This window comes from Borostomias antarcticus, assembly GCF_949987555.1.
Source record: "Borostomias antarcticus genome assembly, chromosome: 19".
Taxonomy (NCBI): domain Eukaryota; kingdom Metazoa; phylum Chordata; class Actinopteri; order Stomiiformes; family Stomiidae; genus Borostomias; species Borostomias antarcticus.
In genome coordinates, this window is record NC_140252.1 from 21,810,087 (window position 1) to 21,831,163 (window position 21,077).

A 21,077-nucleotide genomic window follows, 5' to 3' on the forward strand; every position below is an offset into this window, starting at 1 on the left:
CAACACTGACCCCCCAAAAACACTGACCCCCCAGCAACACTGACCCCCCAGCAACACTGACCCCCCAAAAACACTGACCCCCCAGCAACCCTGACCCCCCACCAACACTTACCCCCCAAAAACACTGACCCCCCAGCAACACTGACCCCCCAGCAACCCTGAACCCCAGCAACACTAACCACCCAGCAACACTGACCCCCCAGCAACACTGACCCCCCAAAAACACTGACCCCCCAGCAACCCTGACCCCCCACCAACACTTACCCCCCAAAAACACTGACCCCCCAGCAACACTGACCCCCCAGCAACCCTGAACCACAGCAACACTAACCACCCAGCAACACTGACCCCCCAGCAACACTGACCCCCCAAAAACACTGACCCCCCAGCAACACTGACCCCCCAGCAACACTGACCAGCCAGCAACACTGACCCCCCAAAAACACTGACCCCCCAGCAACACTGACCCCCCAGCAACACTGACCCCCCAGCAACCCTGACCCCCCAGCAACACTGACCCCCCAGCAACACTGACCCCCCAGCAACACTGACCCCCCAAAAACTGACCCCCCAGCAACACTGACCCCCCAAAAACACTGACCCCCCAGCAACCCTGAACCCCAGCAACACTAACCCCCCAGCAACCATGACCCCCCAGCAACCCTGACCCCCCAGCAACACTGACACCCCAGCAACACTGACCCCCCAGCAACACTGACCCCCCAAAAACACTGACCCCCCAGCAACACTGACCCCCCAGCAACCCTGACCCCCCAAAAACACTGACCCCCCAGCAACACTGACCCCCCAAAAACACTGACCCCCAGCAACACTGACCCCCCAGCAACACTGACCCCCCAAAAACACTTACCCCCAGCAACACTGACCCCCCAGCAACACTGACCCCCCAGCAACACTGACCCCCCAAAAACACTGACCCCCCAGCAACACTGACCCCCCAGCAACACTGACCCCCCAAAAACACTGACCCCCCAGCAACACTGACCCCCCAAAAACACTGACCCCCCAGCAACACTGACCCCCCAGCAACACTGACCCCCCAGCAACACTGACCCCCCAAAAACACTGACCCCCCAGCAACACTGACCCCCCAAAAACACTGACCCCCCAGCAACACTGACCCCCCAAAAACACTGACCCCCCAGCAACACTGACCCCCCAAAAACACTGACCCCCCAGCAGCCCTGACCCCCCAAAAACACTGACCCCCAGCAACACTGACCCCCCAGCAGCCCTGACCCCCCAAAAACACTGACCCGTCAGTTAATATGCATTGACGGCGGTCACAGGGTTCAGACGTTAAGTAGGACAACCATGATCAATGTTTACTGTCCTCATAGACAAACAGCAGTGGATAGAGAGAGAGAGTGAAAGAGAGAGGGAGAGAGAGAGAGGGGAGAGAAAGAGAGAGAGAGAGAGAGAGGGGAGAGAAAGAGAGAGAGAGAGAGAGAGAGAGGGGAGAGAAAGAGAGAGAGAGAGAGAAAGAGAGAGAGAGAGAGAGAGGGAGAGAAAGAGAGAAAGAGAGAGAGAGAGAGAGAGAGAGAGAGAGAGAAAAAAAGACTCAGTATGTGTGCTGGTCCCCAGATACAGCATCGGACTTGCACACCAATACCACATGTCCATTCATTATCAGTGTCCGTTCAAATGTCACACTAGCACAGTTAATCACAATAGTAGGCCTATGCTATTAAGCCAAAACACAGAACACTTCCTATGGTGAAGTTGTTCAAACTTTCATAATGATCCGTGATGGTTGAAGCAGAGGAGGAGCTCTTACTGCGGACGTGGTTCTCGGCGCAGTACAGCATGTCGGCGGCGTGGATGAACTGGTATCCGGACCCTCGAACCCGCAGCTCCGCCTCAGTGTAGCCCAGCACGATCTTACCCCTGCAGAAAAACACAGTACAACACACAACCATACAGAAACATCAGAGTACAACACAACACCATAAAACACAGTACAACACAACACCATACAGAAACATCAGAGTACAACACAACACACTTCAGACTAGCTACTGTAGCTGTGGACAGGGTCCCCAGGCTGCTAGCAAGGTTTACCGTGCTACTAAGACCCCGATTACACTACTGTGTTTTCCAGCGTTTTTCCCGAAAAATACCTACGTTTTCGCCTAGCAATTACACTACCACGGCCAAAACGAAGCTCGAACCCGGAGGTGGATCGATAAGGCCGGAGCTACGTTTTGGAGGTCGAAATCCGGAACTGCGTTCTAGTGGCTGATCTGGCAGATCTATGCAGATCCGGAGGCCTTTGTAAAAGCGATATGAATAGGGCTACACTAAGGCTGTGTTCAATTCACATTAAACCAATCAAACAGGTGATTTACAAGTATAGAAGCCTATCTTAGTGGATACTATAGTTAATATATAAGAAATAAGAATAACGAGTCACGCAAAAAACAGCAAGCTGATAATAATGTAGGATATAACTTAAACTGTATTCAATGTTTAACCTATAGGTTCTTCCAAAAAAGTCGATATTTCAAGTTATAACCCAAACAAGAGTAGACTCTTCAAATAATCATATTCTCTCTTCAAAAAAATATTCTCTCTTCAAAAAAAGTAACTGGCAACAAGTTCAAAAGCTTTTATTGAGATATGCCGCTACACGCGCTGGTTGGCTCCCCAGCTCAATCTGTGTTCCCGACCAAATAGCTCCTACATCACACCTGTCTGAACTTCCCAGCATGCCTTCTTTTTGAATAATATTCTCTATTCATAATCTCATTTAGTCCAAATGTTCCAATATATAGTCCTTGTAATCAGTTAATTGTACGTCCTTCTTCCATTCCTTCACGTTATAGCTCCCATAATATGACGAGAGGTACGGTAGGCTATTGAATGGGTTTATGTCAGAAATCCTAATCTGTAATCATTGAACAATAGCCTAGGAATTGGTTTGTTCGTCATTGATGAGAAATCAAAATAGGAATTGGATAGCTTATGTAGTTTGGATAACTGGAAAAAATGAAAAGAGGAACTTAGGAAGATGGGAGGCCCGTCTGTGGACGACCCGATGATGTGGTGAACCAAGTAAGCAGGCCTGATCTATCTAGCTGCGCTCGAGGACGAAGTTGGGTGAATGGATGGACTTCATTTTGTCTTCTTGGTAAAGTTGATTGCGCTCAAAAATATGAACGAATAAAACTAAAAATGCAGCAACACAAAGTAGATGAGATGGTGGTTGGGAAGCAAAGGGAACAGTTTAAATTAATGTCAACATTCATGGAGTTCATGGAGTTTACAACCATTCATCTCTTACATTCCGGGGGTAACATACATACATACATACATACATACATACATACATACATACATACATACATACATACATACATACATACATACATACATACATACATACATAAATAAATAAATACATAAATAAGGTGAGCAGTTAGGCTATACTATTGTTATTACAGCAGCTCTGATTGAGATTGAACAATTAGAGATTTAAATAAAAGTAGGCCATCTTTTTCGATTCGTCACAAAAAACATTTTAAAAGCAAGGAATGCGCACCAGACATGGAACACAGCATTGGATGGAAATGTATTTTTTGGGGATGGCAATGTATTTGTTGGATACTGTTGCCATTGGTTGGATGGCTCGACAGCTGCATTTTAAACTCACAACATTATAGACTATGTTACTAGCCAAGAAAAATATGCCCTTGATTGTTGTAACTCAAACTCGTAAATCACCTGTTTGATATGCTCTTTAATGGTGGTGTGATATGTGTAATCGCGGATTGCTTTCCCCGTTCAAAAACGCAGCAATGGACCTCCGCGCTGGTGTAATCCAGGCCTAGCTCTCCAGCATCACATTAATGTTTCAACTAAACTCAACCGTGTGAGGAGTAGGACAGTAGCCATTCACCTGGCGTCACAGGCCATGGGGGTGAAGTCCAGCTTGTGCTTGGTTCTGAAGATCATGTTCTTGGTCCGGATCTCCAGGATGGAGGGCGGCTGGAGGGGCGTGGCGATGGTGAACAGGGCCAACTGGGGGGGCATGTTACCCCCATCCTCCAGCCTCTGGTTCTGGCCGTGCAGGAACTTCAGCCTCCCCTGGAGGTTCAAGCCCTGGGTGTGTGTGTGTGTGGGGGGGGGGGGGGGGGGGGGGGGAATTGTGGTTTTGATACACTGCTAGGATCAACCGGGATTTGTCCAATAAGATTTTCAGCGGCATACTAAAGCCGCATGTAAAACCCACGATTCTGAGGTCATAAAGGGGCCGTGGGTTGTCGTAGCTCATCGTATGCAAAATCGGGATTCGCAAGTCGCACAGTGTGAGAAGGTGTACGATCAGCGATTCATTTTTACGACGTTCTATGACGAGGCTACGACCTCCCGACAAAATATCTGGCATGTCAGATATTTTCGTCGTAGATCGTAGATCACATAGAAGTTTAGCCAAGATGAATCGTGGGCATAATCGTGGCTGACAGAAATCGTATAGTGTGAATACAAATGGCATAGTGTGAATACACACGTCGTATGGTCGTATGGTCTTGAGACGGAGTCCCAGTCGTACAGTGGGAAGGGATCCCTGATCTAAGATTTTTTCAGTCGTACAGTTTACAGAAGGCTGGAATCAGCCTTCTAAAAAGGAGTGTTTGTGACCGATTAGCCTCTTAACAGTCTTTGTTTATATGTGGGATGTTATCAACTCGTCGTCTGTAGTAGAAGAAAGTGAACTTTCCTTGCCAAACACAACAGTTTAAAAACAGAGCTTTCTTCTGTGATCTCGCTATATTAACTCACATTCTTCAGCTGCGTCTTTCACCAGGCAGCTGAAATCATGGCTTAATTACAGCCAGACATCTGTACATTAGCACTGGAGCACCACTGCTGCCAGCATCCTGCCAACTGTCTTGTCCTGCTTGCTTGTCTTGCCTCTAGTATGTACTTAGTGTCCTGTTCTGATGATATTGTCTGGGATGTCTGCTTTGTGTCTTTAGTGTGCTTAGTGTCCTGCACTTGGTTGCACCAGCTGATCGTAAGTTGGAACGTATCTTAGTTTGAACGTAACTTCCAAGGTTAGGTTGGAGTTTACGAGCTACTAACATTTATGGGTTGCACCACCTGAACGTAAGCATACGTTTTAACTTAAATCTTACACCTAAGCCCTTAGTAGGTGTAAGATTTAAGTTATAACTTTAAATAACGGTTGACATTTAGCCAAGTTGAACAGAGTTGAACAGAATGGCATTTTTACCCGTTGAAAGATTAGAATTACAGCGATTTGAAGAGGAGAATAATATACGCAGAGAGAGGGTACTGAGACCGAATTCATTGCCTAGATGTATATGACAATGTAGACATCTACGTCCGTTATTGGCTTAGAAGAGAGCAAATAATGTCTGTAACCGGCATGCTAGCTAACGACATCTGCTTTAGAGTCTGTCTGCTTAGAGTCTGTCTGCTTTAGAGTCTGTCTGCTTTAGAGTCTGTCTGCTTTAGAGTCTGTCTGCTTTAGAGTCTGTCTGCTTTAGAGTCTGTCTGCTTTAGTGTCTGTCTGCTTTAGAGTCTGTCTGCTTTAGAGTCTGTCTGCTTTAGAGTCTGTCTGCTTTAGTGTCTGTCTGCTTTAGTGTCTGTCTGTTTTGGAGTCTGTCTGCTTTAGAGTCTGTCTGCTTTAGAGTCTGTCTGCTTTAGTGTCTGTCTGCTTTAGTGTCTGTCTGTTTTAGAGTCTGTCTGCTTTAGTGTCTGTCTGCTTTAGTGTCTGTCTGCTTTAGAGTCTGTCTGCTTTAGTGTCTGTCTGCTTTAGTGTCTGTCTGTTTTAGAGTCTGTCTGCTTTAGAGTCTGTCTGCTTTAGAATCTGTCTGCTTTAGAGTCTGTCTGATTTAGCTTCTGTCTACACTAATGTGCATCTGTTTTATGTCACTGTCTACTAATTTGTTTTTATATGTTTTTATTGCCTCTTGAGTCTCTTGAGGTTTTAATTATTAACATTTGCATCTTTCTACCCTGTTTCATTTTCCTTTTTGAAAGTGTAGGTTGCCTTTTGAACATCTGGCAAAGGATGACAGTTGAACTCTGGCTCATATGCAGCTTCACTGTTGATTTGTGTGGTTTGTCCCTGATAAATAAACCAGTAAATGAAATGAAACCGCTATTTCATTCACTCCCAGTCCCCATGTGATTTCAGAGTGCCTTTTCATTTCTCCCTGTCGCATGCACTCAGCATGATTTCCCATCATGCCTCTGGGTAGACATAGTCGAGTCTTTAGGTCGGTGAGCCTGTCTACACCTGGCAGGGGCCTGTGGGGGGCATATGACCTCTCAGAAAACATGCAGGATTCCCTATCATAACTCTACGGGACTCTCTGCTCGCCCCCTCCCAGCACACTGCCAATTAAGAGACTTTTAGCCTGTAGCTTTGCACCTGTTAAAGTTTCTGCCCCCCCACCCTGGGGGGAGACTCCACGACCCAATCAGAAACGGTCCCGTCTCCCTCCCTGGTCCAGATGCGTGGTGCAGTGCCTACAGAGCGCACGCAGCGGGCTGTGGGAGTTTGCTACGGATTAATTACAAACCTGGTAACTCGCATGCAAGGAAGGCCTGTCCCTTAGTAAGCTCTCTGGGAGATTCTGTGAGAATGTATACTTAGAGAAAGCTGTTTTCCCTCCTGTGTCACACACGTAACATATCAGCTCCTGAGAATTATGTCAGTAGGCTAATGGTGCTAGCATCACCTGCTCCTGTGAACCCAGGAGGCTTATGGGTAATTGGCTTGGGGGTGATCAGTGTAGAAGGACCTCTGGGAAGGCAGGTCTGGGCCCGCAGCTGTGGATCCTGATCATAGCATAGCTTCACCTTGTGGTGGACTTAAACATGCTCACAACCTTCACAACTGACCACTGTGTAAGTTCAACATGTAACAGCCTGAACAGGCGTAGCGACGTGAATACCTTTCCCTCTCTACATCCACCTTCACCACATTCTGCTGCTCTCTTTCGCTCCCTCACTCTGTGTGTGTGTGAGTGTTTGTGTGTGTGTGTGAGAGAGAGAGAGAGAGAGAGAGAGAGAGTGTGTGTGTGTGTGTGTGTGTGTGTGTGTGTGTGTGTGTGTGTGTGTGTGTGTGTGTGTGTGTGGAGAAACCTAATCGGCTGAAGTGTGAGGATAAGTGCCCCACTGGGAGCACAACTCTGACAAAGCAAATTCTTCTCCTCCTCCTCCTCCTCCTCCTCCTCCTCCCTCTCCTTCTCCGGGAGATTAGAGCTTTTTTCCCCACGACCTGGGGACTCCACTAAGACGGATTACTGGGCTGGTTGGTGCTTCTCATCCCCCAGCAGTCTAAAGTGTCACGACACACTTCTGACCAATACTGACCAGTGCTGACTAATACTGACCAATGCTGACCAATGCTGACCAATGCTGACCAATGCTGACCAATGCTGACCAATAATGACAAATAATGACCAATAATGACCAATGCTGACCAATGCTGACCAATGCTGACCAATACTGACCAATGCTGACCGATGCTGACCAATCCCGACCAATACTGACCAATACCGACCAATGGTGACAGGGTTCCTGGCTGAGGGAGAGGCTGGTGGGCCACTGTGGGAGGGACACGCTGTGTGGGGTGTTTGTGTCTGGGGGGGGCTATGGTAGCCCTGGAAAGCGGAGGGATATGCTGTGTGTGGTGTGTGTGTGTGTGGTGTGTGTGTGTGTGGTGTGTATGTCTGGGGGGGGGTATGGCAGTCCTGGGGGGTGGGGGGCCTCTGGGATACCCAGGGGCCCCTCGGCCAGCCAGACATGGGCATTCCCAGGCCTTTGTTCTGGAGCTCAGCTGAGTCATGGGACCCAGGCACAGTGGCACAGCCTGATGTCTGGAGGTGAGTCCTGACTCACGGGGCGCACACACACACACACACACACACACACACACACACACACACACAAACGCATGCACGCACACAGGAGGAACATTACGGGTGCACACCAGGAAGCCGGAGGAGTTGTCTAGGAGGCAGCGGAAGCGACAGGCGAAGCTCCGCTCCAGGAAGGAGGAGTTCTCGGGGGGAAGCTGGTCGGGGTCATAGGTCACCAGGGAGGAGCTGGGGATGAGCTGGCCATCTGAGAAAACAACATCAGAACATCCAGTTAGATGTTCTACGGTTAGGTCCAGAAACATCCAGCTAGAGAGAAAATATACTGTTCCATGGAAAAGCTTTGTTATTACTATTATTATTAAGCCTTTATTACCAACATACAAACTGTCATTTAAACGGACAGGACGCACTTGCCCCCTGGCCCTTGTCAGCTCTGTGGGTGTGTGTGTGTGTATGTGTGTGTATGTGTGAGAGAGAGAGAGAGAGAGAGGATGTGCTTGTGTTTGTGTGTGTGTACTGTGTGCGTTGTGTGTGTGTGTGTAGGGTGTTTGTGTCTATGTGTGTGTAGGGTGTGTGTGTGTGTGTGTGTCTGTCAGCCTCCTGTCTGGAGGTACGGGGGTGAAGACCAGCCCCTCTGTAATTAGAGCGGACGTGTGTGTGTGTGTGTGTGTGTGTGTGCGCTCTAACATTTAGCAGTGCTTCTGTTAAAGGTCACCTTTCCCCCCTCCACACGCGCTGCCCCCCTGGCCTGGTGTGAGACAGGGAGGCCTCATCCCTGACCTGCCCCGCTGGCCTGGTGTGAGACAGGGAGGCCTCATCCCTGACCTGCCCCCCTGGCCTGGTGTGAGACAGGGAGGCCTCATCCCTGACCTGCCCCGCTGGCCTGGTGTGAGACAGGGAGGCCTCATCCCTGACCTGCCCCGCTGGCCTGGTGTGAGACAGAGAGGCCTCATCCCTGACCTGCCCCGCTGGCCTGGTGTGAGACAGGGAGGCCTCATCCCTGACCTGCCCCCCTGGCCTGGTGTGAGACAGGGAGGCCTCATCCCTGACCTGCCCCGCTGGCCTGGTGTGAGACAGAGAGGCCTCATCCCTGACCTGCCCCGCTGGCCTGGTGTGAGACAGGGAGGCCTCATCCCTGACCTGCCCCCCTGGCCTGGTGTGAGACAGAGAGGCCTCATCCCTGACCTGCCCCGCTGGCCTGGTGTGAGACAGGGAGGCCTCATCCCTGACCTGCCCCGCTGGCCTGGTGTGAGACAGGGAGGCCTCATCCCTGACCTGCCCCGCTGGCCTGGTGTGAGACAGGGAGGCCCGGCCTGGTGGGGCCTCATCCCTGACCTGCCCCGCTGGCCTGGTGTGAGACAGGGAGGCCTCATCCCTGACCTGCCCCGCTGGCCTGGTGTGAGACAGGGAGGCCTCATCTCTGACCTGCCCCCCTGGCCTGGTGTGAGACAGGGAGGCCTGGCCTGGTGGGGCCTCATCCCTGACCTGCCCCGCTGGCCTGGTGTGAGACAGGGAGGCCCGGCCTGGTGAGGCCTCATCCCTGACCTGCCCCGCTGGCCTGGTGGGGCCTCATCCCTGACCTGCACAGCTGGAACTATGAGCTGCTCAGGCTATACGGCTAGGAGGGCTGAGTGTGGAGGAGAGACTAGAGAGAGGAGTGGAGGAGGTGTCTAGTGGAGGAGGGACTAAAGAGAGACTGACCTGCTTGGGGGGAGTGGAGGAGAGACTAGAGAGAGAGCAGTAGAGGAGGTGTCTCGTGGAGGAGATACTAGAGAGAGAGCAGTAGAGGAGGTGTCTAGTGGAGGAGATACTAGAGAGAGAGCAGTAGAGGAGGTGTCTAGTGGAGGAGAGACTAGAGAGAGAGCAGTAGAGGAGGTGTCTCGTGGAGGAGATACTAGAGAGAGAGCAGTAGAGGAGGTGTCTAGTGGAGGAGATACTAGAGAGAGAGCAGTAGAGGAGGTGTCTCGTGGAGGAGAGACTAGAGAGAGAGGAGTAGAGGAGGTGTCTAGTGGAGGAGAGACTAGAGAGAGAGCAGTAGAGGAGGTGTCTCGTGGAGGAGAGACTAGAGAGAGACTGACCTGCTTGGGGGGAGTGTGCTGTGCATGGAGGGTTGAGGGCCCAGTGCAGGTTCCTCCTGAACTCCTGCTGGTCCTCGGTGTGGATGAGCTCGAACACGCTCTGGTGCATGACGTCCGTCTGGAACAGAGGAGGGCCTTTAGCTCCAAACCTCCAAACCTGGCCTTGAAACCTCCAAACCTGGCCTCGAAACCACCAAACCTGGCCTCGAAACCTCCAAACCTGGCCTCGAAACCTCCAAACCTGGCCTCGAAACCTCCAAATCTGGCCTCGAAACCTCCAAACCTGGCCTCGAAACCTCCAAATCTGGCCTCGAAACCTCCAAACCTGGCCTCGAAACCTCCAAACCTCGCCTCGAAACCTCCAAACCTGGCCTTGAAACCTCTAGACCTGGCATTGAAACCTCCAAACCTGGCCTTCAAACCTCCAAACCTGGCCTCCAAACCCACACAGCAGAGCCATACTCTCTCGAGCTTTTAGCTACCTTAATGTAGCTCTCTTCATATACATGTTTTTATTTTATTTTTAATTTTTAGAAATGTACACTCTTTCTTTTTTTTGTTGCAGTTGCAAAACATAGGACCAAGTAGTTCCCTGGTAGAAGGATGCCTGTAGTCGGCTGTGCTCTCGCTGGGGCGGAGGGGAGCATAAAGACTGGAATGAGTACCTGATGAAAGCCCAGGTAATCCTGGATGGTGTGAGAGCAGTAGAATATGATCCCCTCTGCGGTGATGACCAGGATGAAGCCGCTCAGCGCCTGTGGAGAAGCACAGATACAGAGCAACGCGTGACTCACTGGCTGTGGAGAAGCACAGATACAGAGCAACGCGTGACTCACTGGCTGTGTTAGGAGAAGCACAGATACAGAGCAACGCGCTGACTCACTGGCTGAGGAGAAGCACAGATACAGAGCAACGCGCTGACTCACTGGCTGTGGAGAAGCACAGATACAGAGCAACGCGCTGACTCACTGGCTGTGGAGAAGCACAGATACACAGGCGAAATACTGTTTGAAATTCTCACAGTTAGTAGGTTATTACTGTAAAGACACTCACAAGTTTTTGTTTTGATAACTTCACCAAAATGGCTTCGTAGTAATTATTAGAAAATCCGGTCTATGGGAGGTTACATTGAAACTCCTCTCCGATAGGAACAAATCCGCTAGGGGCGCATGTTTTCACTTTCCCACCCTGTTGGATTTGACAAGGGCCGGACAGGCCTCTTAGATCCTCGTGTTCATTCTGAACTCGGTAGATCTGCTTTTGTCCATGATGCTCCTTATACCTGGAATACTCTACAACAGACTAAAGATTGAGGTACTTCCTTCAGTCACAGAGTTTAAATCCTTGGCTCTTGGCATTTGTACTTCGACTTGTTTTTAATTATTATTATTATTACTATTATTATTACTATTATTATTATTATTATTATTATTATTATTATTATTATTATTGTATATCATATTTGTTCTGTTATTTGTGTATCTGTGTGAACTTGTCAACACTGTAAATGAGGGAAACCTCAGTGCTTTACAAGTATAAATAAAGGTTTGAAATGAAATGAAAGATCAGACAAGCCTAGAGAAAACCGGACAGTTTTCAAAATGGCTTCACCCTTGAGAAGGGTGCTTGAATGCACGAACACATGAATTGGGACAGCACTTGTTGCCCCATTGTGATGTAGCAGCCTTCAAATCCGGCCTAGGTAGGATGCAACCCTTGAATTGGGACAGACCCAGAGAGAGTGAAACGGAGGAAATAAGGTTAAATGGGGGAGGAGTGTGAGACAGATAAACAAAGCCACATACAGTTGTGACTCACACCTTGTCCCCCCCAATCACAGTGCTGGAGGGCGACGCCATGCTGCCTGCCAGCCCCTTCTACAGCCCACTGATGGCAGCTGCCCTGCCCCCCCCCTGTCTGCCCTGTCCAGCCCCTTCTACAGCCCACTGAGGGCAGCTGCCCTGCCCCCCCCCCCCCTGTTTGCCCTGTCCAGCCCCTTCTACAGCCCACTGAGGGCAGCACAGGGCAGCTGCCCCACGGCCAGCCTGGTTCAGTCCAGTGAGCCAGACAGGAGGCCCTCTCCGGCCTGCTGTCCACCATCATTACTGCTCTTCTCTGGGAGTTATGTTCACCAGGGACCATAATAATGCAACAACTCAGTCATCCTAGAAGAGCCTCTGTGCTCAACCCCAGGCCTGCAGGCACTGGGACCTGATGGTGTTTCTACAGAGCTGTGGACTATAATGAAGGTGCCACAGGCTCCCTGCTGTCGTAGCCTGTAGTTTCTGCTCGTACAGCTTGTGACAGCGCGACGATGCAGGCGTGTGGCCATGTTGGGCAGCCTGGCAGATACAGACTCACACCTCTCCCCCTGTCCTCCCTAACCGTGGTGAGATGCTTCTGCCTCCCGTACCCCACCCCCCCACCATCCCCCGTCCCAACACCCACGCTGTACACAAACACCCCCCCCCCCACACACACACAAACTGTGACGACCAGGCTCTGTGTATAAATATTTAGATTCATCTGTCTGCAGCGCCCCCCCTCCCGCTCTCTCAATGCCTGTCCACCCCCCCCCCCTCCCTCTCTCAATGCCTGTCCACCCCCCCCCCTCCCTCTCTCAATGCCTGTCCACCCCCCCCCCCTCCCTCTCTCAATGCCTGTCCCCCCCCCCACCCCTCCCTCTCTCAATGCCTGTCCCCCCCCCCCCCCCCCCTCCTTCTCTCAAGGGCTGTCCAGCGTCCCCCCCCCCTCAAGGGCTGTCCAGCGCCCCCCCCCATCTCTCTCAAGGGCTGTCCACCCCCCCCCCCCTCTCTCTCAAGGCCTGTCCACCCCCCCCCCCTCTCTCAAGGGCTGTCCAGCGTCCCCCCCCCTCAAGGGCTGTCCAGCGTCCCCCCCCTCAAGGGCTGTCCAGCGCCCCCCCCCCCCCCAAGAGCTGTCCACCCCCCCCCCCCTCTCTCAAGGGCTGTCCACCCCCCCCCCTCCCTCTCTCAAGGGCTGTCCAGCCCCCCCCCCCTCCCTCTCTCAAGGGCTGTCCAGCCCCCCCCCCCCTCCCTCTCTCAAGGGCTGTCCACCCCCCCGCCCCCCCCCCCCCCTCCCTCTCTCAAGGGCTGTCCAGCCCCCCCCCCCCTCCCTCTCTCAAGGGCTGTCCAGGCTCAGGAAGTCACCAAACTCATCAAATATGTATTTTTAATATTTCATGGCCCCGTGAACGTGCGCAAGTCCAGAGCTGCAGCACCGGACCGTCCTCACTAGGAATATGACACTGATGGACAGAGGACCAAAACATTCTTTCTATTCTATTCTATTCTATTCTATTCTATTCTATTCTATTCTATTCTATTCTATTCTATTCTATTCTATTCTATTCTGTTCTGTTCTGTTCTGTTCTGTTCTATTCTATTCTATTCACTGAGAGACAGACAACACATCCAGCTAGCCAGACAGAGCTGTTGGCATGGCGATGGTGTTGTGTACAGCCTGTTTGTGTTCTCTGGGCTGAACCCTGCAGAGAGCAAACACACACTCTCTCTCCTCCCCCCTCCCTCCCCCCTCTCTCTGGGCTGGACCCCGCTCAGCGTCTGTATGTGGTCTGACTGCACGGGGATGAGACGCTTGTTTCAGTGAGCTGAGAGAGCAGAGACCTGGAACCAGAAAGGCTCCCTAATATGGAGGATATCAAAGAATACTTTTTCTACTGTTGTTTTACCCCCCTTATAAATAATAAGTTATGAATGGCTTCAAGGTCGCTCTATAATTCATGACCAAGTGTCTGAAATGGAACAGCAGAGACAGGATGGTCAGTCTGAATGAGCCTCACCTCCACCTCCTCCTCAGCCTCACCTCCTCCTCAGCCTCACCTCCACCTCCTCCTCAGCCTCACCTCCACCTCCTCCTCAGCCTCACCTCCTCCTCAGCCTCACCTCCACCTCCTCCTCAGCCTCACCTCCACCTCCTCCTTAGCCTCACCTCCTCCTCAGCCTCACCTCCTCCTCAGCCTCACCTCCACCTCCTCCTCAGCCTCACCTCCTCCTCAGCCTCACCTCCACCTCCTCCTCAGCCTCACCTCCACCTCCTCCTCAGCCTCACCTCCTCCTCAGCCTCACCTCCACCTCCTCCTCAGCCTCACCTCCACCTCCTCCTCAGCCTCACCTCCACCTCCTCCTCAGCCTCACCTCCTCCTCAGCCTCACCTCCACCTCCTCCTCAGCCTCACCTCCTCCTCAGCCTCACCTCCACCTCCTCCTCAGCCTCACCTCCACCTCCTCCTCAGCCTCACCTCCTCCTCAGCCTCACCTCCACCTCCTCCTCAGCCTCACCTCCTCCTCAGCCTCACCTCCACCTCCTCCTCAGCCTCACCTCCACCTCCTCCTCAGCCTCACCTCCACCTCCTCCTCAGCCTCACCTCCTCCTCAGCCTCACCTCCACCTCCTCCTCAGCCTCACCTCCACCTCCTCCTCAGCCTCACCTCCACCTCCTCATCAGCCTCACCTCCTCCTCAGCCTCACCTCCTCCTCAGCCTCACCTCCACCTCCTCCTCAGCCTCACCTCCTCCTCAGCCTCACCTCCACCTCCTCCTCAGCCTCACCTCCACCTCCTCCTCAGCCTCACCTCCTCCTCAGCCTCACCTCCACCTCCTCCTCAGCCTCACCTCCACCTCCTCCTCAGCCTCACCTCCTCCTCAGCCTCACCTCCACCTCTTCATCAGCCTCACACCCCATCCACTACCTTATTCTATCTCTTCCTCTCCTCCTCGCGCTGCCGCTCCCCCCAACACACTGTCTATACCCTCTCTCTCTCTCTCTCTCTCTCTCTTTCCCTCTTTCTCTCTCTCTCTCCCTCTCTCTCTCCCCGTCCACCTTTCCTAGCGTATTTGCTCTCTCTCTCTCTCTCTCTCTCTCTGTCTTTCCCCTCTCTCTCTTTCCCTCTCTCTCCCTCCCCCCCCCTCTCTCTCTCTCTCTCTCTCCCCCCGTCCACCTTTCCTAGCGTATTTTGTCCCATTTTGTATTAATGGTGAATTTATGAAGCACTTTCTCCTTCTCACTCTCACGTGCTCAGCCTGTGTTCAGAGACGTTGACCCCCCCACCGCTGGGCTGAACCAAGTGGGTAAAGGAACCGGCAGCGTGATTGGATATTTATCTGATGCACTAATGTGTACCAGTCCCAACACTCATCATCAACGTCCCCGGAGCTGAGAGCTGATTGGGCTTCTGCCGGTGTCAAGAGCTCCAGTGAGCTCAGAAGAAAGGGTTGGGGTTAGGAGCTCTGGTGAGTTTAGGAGAAAGGGTTGGGGTTAGGAGCTCTGGTGAGTTTAGGAGAAAGGGTTGGGGTTAGGAGCTCTGGTGAGTTTAGGAGAAAGGGTTGGGGTTAGGAGCTCTGGTGAGTTTAGGAGAAAGGGTTGGGGTTAGGAGCTCTGGTGAGTTTAGGAGAAAGGGTTGGGGTTAGGAGCTCTGGTGAGTTTAGGAGAAAGGGTTGGGGTTAGGAGCTCTGGTGAGTTTAGGAGAAAGGGTTGGGGTTAGGAGCTCTGGTGAGTTTAGAAGAAAGGGTTGGGGTTAGGAGCTCTGGTGAGTTTAGGAGAAAGGGTTATGGTTAGGTCTGTCAGCGACCACCAAGGTGGAACACCTCCTACATCTTGAATCCAGATTAATATAAATATGTCAGGTAAATAAATTAGTGTCAGATAACAGGAAATATTTATGCCAAACATAAAAGCCCCATTTTGTATTGGTATGTATAAATCAAACCAACACTAACTAATCTCACATCTGTTCATCAGTATTTCATTCATGAAAACTTCCTGAGAAAAGGCCTTTACCCTCATGTGGCACCCTCCTATATCTACTGTAGTATTATTATATATAGTATCTATTAGTAGTACTGTAGTACTACTGACCTGCAGCAGGAGTTCACCCTCCTATATCTACTGTAGTATTATTATATATAGTATCTATTAGTAGTACTGTAGTACTACTGACCTGCAGCAGGAGTTCACCCTCTGGCATCCAGCCGTCCACCAGCTCTGCCGTCTTGCTGTTGTCATGGTTACTGCTGTTGGGCGTCAACCCATTGCAAGTGTGGTTCTTCAGGGCAACTGGGGAAGGGAGAGAGAGAGAGATGCGGGGGAGTGTTAGTCCGGAATAATGTTTACCAAGAACCGCTGTGAATGTCAGAATGCTTTATGTGTAGTAGAGTACCCACATGTATAACAACCCTCGCTCATTAAACATTGATTAAATACTAACGGTGAAAAGGCTAATTCAAATAACTGTCACTCACACCAATAAAAAAAAACAACTTGAAACTGATCAAATTCATGAATTAAAAAACCCAAACCCGCCTGGAGCGATCTGTGAATAGTTAGAGCATGGCAGCGAGCCAGGTTTCCCAGCATGCAGTGGGAGGCAGAGCGGGTCTAGGCCATGCTAATGGCCCGTGTCTGGGTCCCAGCCCGTCACTCCTAAGTGCTCCTGATGTGTTGGGCTCGTTTTCAGAGAGAGGCTGAGGCTGAGACTGAGGCTGAGGCTGAGGCTGAGGCTGAGGCGCGGGACGCTGGGACAGAACAGGGGGCGGAGGGGGAGGATGACAGAACAGGGGGCGGAGGGGGAGGATGACAGAACGGCAAGGGAGGGGGCGGACAGAACAGGGGGAGGAGGGGAAGGACAGACAGAACAGCGGGCGGAGGGAGCATCCGTCCAGGATGTGACTGAACTGACCTACGGATGGAGAGATGAAACACAATGAGGCAGGTGACCTGGAGGAGACGGGTGAGGGAGGGGGGGGGCGCGTCTATGACTTCTCCTGGCGGAGGGGGAGAGAGGGAGGGGGAGAGAGGGAAGGACAGTGCCCTTTTCTCTTTGCTGCCAGAACGTGGAAAACACATTAGTGAGCGGTGAGAGAAAGGTCACTCTATCCTCACAGAACCTCTGGTCTGATCCCAGATCAGCACTCCTACCTCTGATGTGTTTCCCCACGGAACCTCTGGTCTGATCCCAGACCAGCACTCCTACCTCTGATGTGTTTCCCCACAGAACCTCTGGTCTTATCCCAGATCAGCACTCCTACTCTGAGGCGCTGTGTAAATGACCTGACCTCTGACCTATGACCCTGACAGTGGTTGGGCTGGACTTGGACACACTACTCTCTGCAGGGGTGACCAGTCCATCTACCCAGCTATTGTTATCTGGTGTTCTTGGCATGTCTGAGGGGAGGTTAGCTGCTGGGGTGACAATAGAGGGGTCAAAGGTGAAGGCCAGCCATTAGCTCACTGTACGGGCTCTCACCACACAGGACACCTGTTCCTGCTAACGATCCCCGTGCATTTACTGTGGCTCTATGGGATGACTGAGGAAGTTGACTGGTTTTGGTTGTACATCATCAAACGGCTTGAGCTGTCCTCTAGGCCGAGTCCTCACTAAACCAGACTAACCAGAGCTCCTGGATCCTCTCTCAGTAAGGTTAGGCCCTGTTATGACTCGGTCAAGAGGAGAAGGAGGAGACTTAAGCCCTGTCTCTTTCACGTCTTCCTGTCCCTTCAAAGGCGGAGAGAGCGTTCCCGCCCGGTTCCCATGGTTACCCGCCGGCGCCAGGCTAAAGTCCACCGAGGCCGAGCTGTCGGCTCGCAACCACGGCAACCGCGCTCTCTTCTCAGGATCCTGGCGAGCACCTGGGCGCCACGACGACGGAGACAGGAAAGAAAATGGAACGGCTTCTGTTCTGATCTAATGGGACGATAATCACTTGAGATCCGGACATTAGTCCACACGAAAGACCCTAACCCTAACCCTAACCCTAACCCTAACCCTAACCCTAACCCTAACCCAAACCCTAACCCAACAGGCCAATATGGGCTCCAGCGTCTGCAGTGTCTGGAGGAGACAGCTTGAGGAAACGCTCCCACAGTGTCTCTCGCTCACACGGACCCACGGCCGCTAGCTCACTTCTCACAGTGACACAGGTCCAGGAGCGTGCTTGGGCGGCTGTTCGTGGGTCAGTACACACATCGCTCCTCTGGGCATGCTGGGAGAAGGCGGGGGTGAGTTGGGAAGTCCTCTGCTGAAACAGGAATTAACCACACTGGCACAATTAGGCCTCGCTAGCGCTGGCTTTCTGAGAGAGCTGCCTCACTGAACAAAGATGAGTGACTCAATTAAAAAGCTGGTGTATGGACCTCAACCCCCCAACCCACGACACAATTAACTCATTCAATAACGACTGCGAGGGGAAGAGGAATCTATGAAATACCACAGATTTTTTCCGGCGGGTGTCGACCATCTATCTCGGGGGAGCCAGAGGCCACCTAGCTCCCAGTGGGCCATGAGAGATACAGCGCCAGCGTCCGCTCCTCTCTGGGAGTATGACTGAGGGTGACGTGAGCGACTCCTGCAACCCCACACTCCTACGACACACACATCTCTAACACAAAGCAACAAGGCCGTGGTGAAAGCTGCTGTCAGTCCTGACCTGGTTGGAGCTCCCATCCACTGTCCCATTCTGGATTCACCTCCGGCTCCTGATCCAAGGGATATCAAATATGCACAGCGTTGTGATATTCTATGGGGAATCATGCGAGTCATATGGAGATCTGTGTTGCTCTGCCAGTCAGTGCGGTAGGACAGAGGGATCGTCCTGAGAGCGGGACCAGCCTGGAGCTCGCTCCCTCACGCCTGTCTGAGTGAGCGCCCAGGGCAGCGGAGGGGGGGAGGGGCATGGGGGCCATGCAGTATTAACGCCGGCGCCGCGTCACGTGTTTCATGACATCACTGCAGCAGATGCCTGTGACACACCGTTGCCCGGGGCGCCGGGAGCACTCTGCTGAACACGGGAGCGCCCGTTTACTGAACACGGGTCCGTGCACATAATGAGACAAGCGGCGGCAGCTCAACACGCAATAGAAACATCAAAACAGGAGCTCCTCAACCAGACCAGGCCGCTCTCTAACCCCCCTCCTCAACCAGACCAGGCCGCTCTCTAACCCCCCTCCTCAACCAGACCAGGCCGCTCTCTAACCCCCCTCCTCAACCAGACCAGGCCGCTCTCTAACCCCCCTCCTCAACCAGACCAGGCCGCTCTCTAACCCCCTCTGAGGCCCAGACCAGGCCGCTCTCTAACCCCCCTCCTCAACCAGACCAGGCCGCTCTCTAACCCCCCTCCTCAACCAGACCAGGCCGCTCTATAACCCCCCCCCTCAACCAGACCAGGCCACTCTCTAACCCCCCTCCTCAACCAGACCAGGCCGCTCTCTAACCCCCCTCCTCAACCAGACCAGGCCGCTCTCTAACCCCCCTCTGAGGCCCAGACCAGGCCGCTCTCTAACCCCCCTCCTCAACCAGACCAGGCCGCTCTCTAACCCCCCTCCTCAACCAGACCAGGCCGCTCTCTAACCCCCCTCCTCAACCAGACCAGACCACTCTCTAACCCCCTCCTCAACCAGACCAGGCCGCTCTCTAACCCCCCTCTGAGGCCCAGACCAGGCCGCTCTCTAACCCCCCTCCTCAACCAGACCAGGCCGCTCTATAACCCCCCTCCTCAACCAGACCAGGCCGCTCTATAACCCCCCTCCTCAACCAGACCAGGCCGCTCTATAACCCCCCTCCTCAACCAGACCAGGCCGCTCTCTAACCCCCCTCCTCAACCAGACCAGGCCGCTCTATAACCCCCCTCCTCAACCAGACCAGGCCGCTCTCTAACCCCCCTCCTCAACCAGACCAGGCCGCTCTCTAACCCCCCTCCTCAACCAGACCAGGCCGCTCTATAACCCCCCTCCTCAACCAGACCAGGCCGCTCTATAACCCCCCTCCTCAACCAGACCAGGCCGCTCTATAACCCCCCTCCTCAACCAGACCAGGCCACTCTCTAACCCCCCTCCTCAACCAGACCAGGCCGCTCTCTAACCCCCCCCCTCAACCAGACCAGGCCGCTCTCTAACCCCCCTCCTCAACCAGACCAGGCCACTCTCTAACCCCCTCCTCAACCAGACCAGGCCGCTCTCTAACCCCCTCCTCAACCAGACCAGGCCGCTCTCTAACCCCCCTCCTCAACCAGACCAGGCCGCTCTCTAACCCCCCTCCTCAACCAGACCAGGCCGCTCTCTAACCCCCCTCCTCAACCAGACCAGGCCGCTCTCTAACCCCCCTCCTCAACCAGACCAGGCCGCTCTCTAACCCCCTCCTCAACCAGACCAGGCCGCTCTCTAACACCCCTCCTCAACCAGACCAGGCCACTCTCTAACCCCCTCCTCAACCAGACCAGGCCGCTCTCTAACCCCCCTCCTCAACCAGACCAGGCCGCTCTCTAACCCCCTCTGAGGTCCAGACCAGGCCGCTCTCTAACCCCCTCTGAGGTCCAGACCAGGCCGCTCTATAACCCCCTCTGAGGTCCAGACCAGGCCGCTCTATAACCCCCTCCTCAACCAGACCAGGCCGCTCTATAACCCCCTCCTCAACCAGACCAGGCCGCTCTATAACCCCCTCCTCAACCAGACCAGGCCGCTCTATAACCCCCTCCTCAACCAGACCAGGCCGCTCTATAACCCCCTCTGAGGTCCAGACCAGGCCGCTCTATAACCCCCTCTGAGGTCCAGACCAGGCCGCTCTATAACCCCCTCCTCAACCAGACCAGGCCGCTCTATAACCCCCTCCTCAACCAGACCAGGCCGCTCTATAACCCCCTCTGAGGTCCAGACCAGGCCGCTCTATAACCCCCTCCTCAACCAGACCAGGCCGCTCTATAACCCCCTCTGAGGTCCAGACCAGGCCGCTCTATAACCCCCTCCTCAACCAGACCAGGCCGCTCTCTAACCCCCCTCCTCAACCAGACCAGGCCGCTCTATAACCCCCCTCCTCAACCAGACCAGGCCGCTCTATAACCCCCTCCTCAACCAGACCAGGCCGCTCTATAACCCCCCTCCTCAACCAGACCAGGCCGCTCTCTAACCCCCCTCCTCAACCAGACCAGGCCGCTCTATAACCCCCTCCTCAACCAGACCAGGCCGCTCTATAACCCCCTCTGAGGTCCAGACCAGGCCGCTCTATAACCCCCTCTGAGGTCCAGACCAGGCCGCTCTATAACCCCCTCCTCAACCAGACCAGGCCGCTCTATAACCCCCTCCTCAACCAGACCA

General features: G+C 53.2%; 1 protein-coding gene across 1 annotated transcript in view; it reads right to left on the minus strand.

Annotated features, from left to right (window-relative positions):
- ahr1b (aryl hydrocarbon receptor 1b) overlaps window positions 1-21,077 on the minus strand; it is a gene marked incomplete at both ends in the record, with an annotated part of 37,724 nt that overhangs the window by 9,909 nt on the left and 6,738 nt on the right. The window contains 6 exons of the mRNA XM_084454097.1: window positions 1,799-1,908; window positions 3,920-4,122; window positions 7,991-8,124; window positions 9,959-10,076; window positions 10,624-10,713; window positions 15,934-16,049. Of these exons, the coding sequence (XP_084310223.1) occupies window positions 1,799-1,908; window positions 3,920-4,122; window positions 7,991-8,124; window positions 9,959-10,076; window positions 10,624-10,713; window positions 15,934-16,049 (771 nt within the window). The remainder of the gene's footprint in view (window positions 1-1,798; window positions 1,909-3,919; window positions 4,123-7,990; window positions 8,125-9,958; window positions 10,077-10,623; window positions 10,714-15,933; window positions 16,050-21,077) is intronic.